The sequence below is a fragment of the Pollicipes pollicipes genome, unplaced genomic scaffold, assembly GCF_011947565.3.
Source record: "Pollicipes pollicipes isolate AB1234 unplaced genomic scaffold, Ppol_2.1 Scaffold_3087;HRSCAF=3621_pilon_pilon_pilon, whole genome shotgun sequence".
In the NCBI taxonomy this organism is placed as follows: Eukaryota; Metazoa; Arthropoda; class Thecostraca; order Pollicipedomorpha; family Pollicipedidae; genus Pollicipes; species Pollicipes pollicipes.
The window spans coordinates 41,533,543-41,539,939 of NW_023596225.1; the positions used below are offsets into that span (position 1 = coordinate 41,533,543).

The 6,397-nt window shown below is 62.1% G+C and overlaps 1 protein-coding gene across 1 annotated transcript; it reads right to left on the reverse strand.

Annotated features, from left to right (window-relative positions):
* Positions 1 to 1,673: 1,673 nt before the first annotated feature.
* On the reverse strand, positions 1,674 to 3,244 carry LOC119114835 (uncharacterized; the record flags this gene model as incomplete). Its single annotated transcript, XM_037238885.1, is given in 1 exon segment — positions 1,674 to 3,244. A coding segment is annotated over 1 exon segment (1,254 nt), but the record flags the coding sequence as incomplete, so codon positions are not given.
* Between the last annotated feature and the right edge of the window lie 3,153 nt (positions 3,245 to 6,397).

The window sequence follows — 6,397 nt, forward strand, 5'->3', positions numbered from 1 at the left end:
GGCGTTTGCCCGCCCGTGACTCGGCGAGACGTAAACAGGCGGCGCGCCGACCACAAGGTGGGCGGAGACGGGTCGAGGCGGGGTGAAGGCGGGCCGGAGCGGAGAACGCTATGCGAGACCGAGGTTGCGTGTCACGCGTGTACTAGTGCACTGGGAGCAATTGGGCTGCTAAGATTTGGGAGTTTGAATGCCATTAGATGAAACTTAAGTGCATGCTCGATAAAACAACAGCTTTACACCAATGGGCCAGTCCAATTCCACGAATTACCTTATCTTATTGTACGGTTGTTGTGGGCTTAATTGCACCTTACAAGGAGCGCTCTATGTTTGCGTCTATGTTTGAGCCTGTCCGCGGACTACAGATCCAGTGCCCGAGGCCATCACGAGCAGTCGTGATGTACCCGAGGCCATCACGAGCAGTCGTGAAACCTGCCACGGACCGTGTGGCGGCCCGGTGCCCGGAGCATCACCGGGCTTGGACGAACCGACCGGCGCGGATGACTGTTGAGGCCGCTCGGTATTGTTGTGGCTGGGTTCGACTGCGTCCTGGGCATGCTTTGGACAGACGTCACATCACTGGGCGGTCCGACATGCTCTTCCACTTCGAGGTGGCTGCTGGTAAATGGTCTGTCTTTCATGTTGTGTTTTCTGCGTGTCCGTCTCCGACGCTGCTGAGACGTGCTCGCAAACGTCTTCAGCGGGAGTGAATATATCTCCTGGTCTGATTATACGGCCATATCCGGCATATTCGCACATGTTTTACCTGTTCGGTCGGCCAGCACTTTATGTGCTGGGATACGATATGGGTCCTTGATACTCTGGAGCACGTACACGACGATGTTTGGCGTTGGCGAGCGCCCAGCTAAGCGGCATAAAACTCCGAATCGGGATGTGGCCGAGCAGGCTGTAACCAGAGCCCAGATTTGGGGGGCCGATGGGAAAGCTAAAAATTGTTGTTCGTAACACCACCGTCCACCGTGGAACGCACACCACCCGACCGCGTGGGGAGGGAGGGGAAGATGCGGAGCTCGGTTTTGGAACGGGACTGCAAGCCTGGGAGAGAAAGCGGAGCAGTACCGAGATAGCACCCGGACATTTTGCTCCTTATGCATGCTTTGATTATGAGGTATGGAAAAGTCATATTTTACGGCACTGAATCACAATGCAGCAAAATCGTGATCCTGCTCGCCTCTGATTGGTCAGACCTGTCTTCTCCACTTGTGTTGTGCCAAGGTGGATAATTGTCATCTTGGGCATTCTGCAGCGATTATGCCATTGGGGATGCATTGCACCTTTGTCTTTCGCCGTCTCCTCTGAGCATGGCATCTGAAGTCAGGGTGCGATCGGAGCAAGATGAGGCCAGGAACACTTGGCACCACCTGCTTAAAATACCTTCCTCTGTATGATACAAGTGGCATGGACCCTGCAAAACGATAGCATCACAAATACCACGAGCAGTCGGCGCCAGCAGCTCGTGCCAACCACATCTCTCTTCCCCATGCACACTCGACCTGTTATCAGTCGGCTAGACCCCGAGATCCACGAGCCCACATTTTTAGCGCGACGTTATCGCGTGTTTCGCCCACTCGCCACATCGACAGCGGAAAGCTGATAGCGCCGCCGGTGACATACCGGCGCCATGGCGCGGCGGTCGGCCCGCAGGCGAACACTGACCTGGGCATGCCGCCGTCCTTGCTGCTGAAGGCGCTGTGGGAGGCCTGGATGGCGATCCTGCCGCTGATGCGCATGCCCGGCGGCTGGATCAGCGGTCCCATGTCGAAGAAGCGCCAGAGCGGCCCGCTGACCGCCCCGCCGCTGGGGCAGAGCTGGCCCCCTCCACCATCGCCGACGGCAGTCTGCCGCATGCCGAGCTGCGCCCGCACCTTGAAGTCCTCCCCCGAGAGGGACACCTGCTTGGCCGGTCCGCCGTCGTCCGCCTGCTCGAACAGCGCGCGCCGGGTGGCGGCCGAGGCGCTGACCTCCTGGCTGACCTCGGCGGTGCCATCCGCGCGCGTGCCGGCCGTGCGCCGCTGAGAGAGCTCCGCGCGCCGCGCGTCCACGCGCGTGCGACCGCTCTTCTGCGTGACGGTGGCAGCCTCGACCTTCTGCTGGCTGTGCTGCTGCACGCTGGCGACGCCGTCGCGCGAGCTCTGGTCCAGCTTCTGCTGCCGGCTGACGCGCGTCACGCTCGTCTCGCCGGCGCCGCCGCCGCCGCGCGACGTTATCGTCGTGCTGCACGTCGACGTCTGGAAAGTCTGCTGCACGCTGGAGGAGGAGAGCGTCGCGGCCAGGCCGCCGCCGCGCCGCGCGGCGAGCGAGCCCAGCCCGTTGGGCGACAGCGCGCCCGAGCCGCCCCCCAAGCGGGTCATCAGCGCGCTGTCCAGCGCCCCGTCGTCGGACGCCCCGGCCGGGCGCGAGCTCAGCAGACTCGAGCCGCCATTCAGCAGGGAGAGACGGCCGTCGAGGAGTGAAGGACGATCGCCGAACGCCGACGGGGAGGCCTTGAGCGAGGGCGGCCGCGCGCTGGGCGGAGGTGCCTGGTCCTTGAGCGCCGCTGGGCGCGCCTTGGCAAATGCAAATGCGCCGTCAGCGAAGCCGGCGTCCAGGTGACCCGAGCCGAGCATCTGCCGGAATGGGTCGTCCTGGGAGAGCCGCATGCCACGCAGGCCGCCGTCTGCGAGCATGTTCTGGAAGCGCTGGCGGCTTTTGTTCACGAATTCTTCGAACTCGTCGTCGGAGTCGCTGCCGGTTCGTCGCCGGAACTCCTGGCGCAGGCGGTCGATCTCCGAGCCCGTCTGCTGCTGACTGGCCGCTGTCTTCGCGCGCGCCGGCAGGCTCGCCTCCACGGCGCGAGCCGGCAGACTGGTGCCCACACGGACCGCGCCGCCTCGCGGCTTCCCAGTCCGCCCACCACTCGGCTGAGACATGGTCCTGCCGGTGGTGCAGTTCAGGCTGGGCTCCCCAGCTCGCACGAGTCGACACTAGACTCACCGGCTTATCTGAGCGACAGCCGTCCGCTACAGCCCCCCCGACACGACTGTCCGCCTCTCCAGACCGACGCGTGACCTCTCCTCGATGCGGCCGCTCCTCGCCGGCTCCAGTCCGCGCTCTGGCGTGCAAAAACCAATGTCGCAGCCCACTTCCGCCGCCTCGGCGCTCCTCAGCCGGTCGGACCGGCCCGTTCGGCCCGCCCACTGCTGCCCACGCGCGCGTCACGGTCCCGCCGCGCTCCTCCGCGCGCGGCACGCTCTGACCGACTGGGGCGGCGTCCGACGGCACGCTGGGCTGGCCTCGGCCCCGGCGGCGGCGCGGCCGGGTAAACACGCCACCAACGACCGGCCGTCGACCGTAGCGACATCTCTCGGGAGACGTGGGCGGCGCGGTATGGCGGCTCCGCGATTCGGCAGCAAAACGACAGCTTCGCCTAAATGTGGGCACTGGGGCACTGGGGCACAGCGGTACTGTGACAGACGGGCAGGTCCCTGCAGGCATGGACACTAGTGCGCAGATGATCAGCGGTACAGCGACGGCGCAGCGGTACAGCGGCGGTACAACGGTACGGCGGTGGTACAGCGGTACGGAAAAACAGCGATGCAGCGTCACAACGCCGCATCACCACAGCAGTCAGCCACATCAGCAGAAATCCCGGCTACGCCATGCCGCTGACCGTTAATGTGGTCAATGCAGCCGCTGGCGCTCCATAAAAGGAGCGTGACGACGTGCGTCACGTTTTCTTAAAAACGTCTACACCCAGGCACAACAGAAAAGGAAGACAGCGGCACGGCGACAGAAGACAACGTGACGTAGTGCGTCAACTCACTGTGCCGCCGATCAACGGGCCATGGCAGTGTACATCGTCATGCCAATGTTCGCAAATCCCATTGGTCTCACCTTGAAATACTCTGAAACACTACAAACAGACGAGCGTCTCGATTTAATCACGGCATTTCATACTTGCGCAAGCCAATTAGTTGAGCTCTGCTGATGCAGATGTGGCACACTGGAGAGATAATCACACAACATCGATCTTAGCTCCCGCCAGACCGTTCGGCACACCAGCTGGGATGCAAGGGTATCCGGTGTGTCTTTAAAAGGTGGAGAAGCGGTATGTTTATGCAGCGCCCTCCGATGCGCGCTACTTTTTGGCGCTGCTGTGGCAAACATGTCACATAAAACCGTCTTAGATGCCAAAAATTAGTGAAGATATTTAAGCCAAGCCAAGCGCTTTAAATCACAACTGCACAAAGAGCATTCGCATGTGAGAGATTGCGGATAACTAGGCATTCTCGAGTCATACCTTGAGAATGTTCTGCACGCTGAGCGTGCTGTGCTTATGGCAGTGCTGTGCGTATGGTAGGCCAGGGTGGTCCGCCTATAGCAGTCAGGCCGGGATGGTCCGCCTATGGCAGTCAGGCCGGTATGGTCCGCCTATAGCAGTCAGGCCGGGGTGGTCCGCCCATGGCAGTCAGGCCAGGGTGGTCCGCCTATAGCAGTCAGGCCAGGGTGGTCCGCCTATGGCAGTCAGGCCACGGTGGTCCGCCTATGGCAGTCAGGCCAGGGTGGTCCGCCTATGGCAGTCAGGCCACGGTGGTCCGCCTATGGCAGTCAGGCCAGGGTGGTCCGCCTATAGCAGTCAGGCCAGGGTGGTCCGCCTATGGCAGTCAGGCCACGGTGGCCCGCCTATAGCAGTCAGGCCACGGTGGTCCGCCTATGGCAGTCAGGCCAGGGTGGTCCGCCCATGGCAGTCAGGCCAGGGTGGTCCGCCTATAGCAGTCAGGCCAGGGTGGTCCGCCTATAGCAGTCAGGCCAGGGTGGTCCGCCTATGGCAGTCAGGCCACGGTGGCCCGCCTATGGCAGTCAGGCCAGGGTGGTCCGCCTATGGCAGTCAGGCCACGGTGGTCCGCCCATGGCAGTCAGGCCAGGGTGGTCCGCCTATGGCAGTCAGGCCACGGTGGTCCGCCCATGGCAGTCAGGCCAGGGTGGTCCGCCTATAGCAGTCAGGCCAAGGTGGTCCGCCTATGGCAGTCAGGCCAGGGTGGTCCGCCTGTGGCAGTCAGGCCGGGATGGTCCGCCTATGGCAGTCAGGCCACGGTGGTCCGCCTATGGCAGTCAGGCCGGGATGGTCCGCCTATGGCAGTCAGGCCAAGGTGGTCCGCCTGTGGCAGTCAGGCCGGGATGGTCCGCCTATGGCAGTCAGGCCACGGTGGTCCGCCTATGGCAGTCAGGCCGGGATGGTCCGCCTATGGCAGTCAGGCCAAGGTGGTCCGCCTGTGGCAGTCAGGCCGGGATGGTCCGCCTATGGCAGTCAGGCCAGGGTGGTCCGCCTATGGCAGTCAGGCCAGGGTGGTCCGCCTATAGCAGTCAGGCCAGGGTGGTCCGCCTAAGGGCAGTCAGGGTGGTCCGCCTATGGCAGTCAGGCCAAGGTGGTCCGCCTATGGCAGTCAGGCCAAGGTGGTCCGCCTATGGCAGTCAGGCCAGGGTGGTCCGCCTATGGCAGTCAGGCCAGGGTGGTCCGCCTATGGCAGTCAGGCCAGGGTGGTCCGCCTATGGCAGTCAGGCCAGGGTGGTCCGCCTATGGCAGTCAGGCCAAGGTGGTCCGCCTATGGCAGTCAGGCCGGGATGGTCCGCCTTCCCATGCACTGCGCAACAGACGTATAAAGCAAGGCCATCAGCCACCATCGCATCACAGAATCTTTGTAGCCCACCACCCGCCGCATGCCTGGGCCGACTGCGGCAAACGTGGCGCAGGTCGCAGCGGCCGCACGAACTCCAGTCGAGGCACGGGACAGCCGCCGCAGGCAGCGCCAATGGAGCTCGTGGGAAGGCATTAATGGGGTGCCTCGGCAAGCGGCCTCTTGGCACTCGGTGAGATGAGACAGCCGATGGAGAGCAGTCGCATGTGTGAGGGGATCCCCACGTGTCTCAGCATTCTCCACACGGTACCCAGACAGTGGTGTAACCATCAGTGAGTTCAATGCCGTCCGGGTCCTTGCCAATTTTGGCGGATTTGGTTGCTTTGAGCTAGTCCTTTGCTTCGAAGATGCCACCAGGTAAGAGGCTGGACACTAATTGCCACTGCCGTATTCGGAGGCAGGGGGTGGGGGGACATTCCGGCTGCGCCCCCAGACACTCAGAAAAGGGGCACCATGTCTTCTTTGCTCCCCGAAACCTTTCTGAAAAATGCCACAAATGGATTACACTGTTTTAAGCTGGAATTATCAGAAGTGCAAAATGAAACAGAAACGTCGTACATGTTTGGAAAAGCATCAGCTAGGTAGGCCTTGATCTGCATGCATGCATGCATGCATGCCAAACTTTGCATGGGAATTGGTTTTCAGGTTTGCATCTCATGCATGAGACAAGCAGGATGACAATACGACCTATCAACCATCGCTAC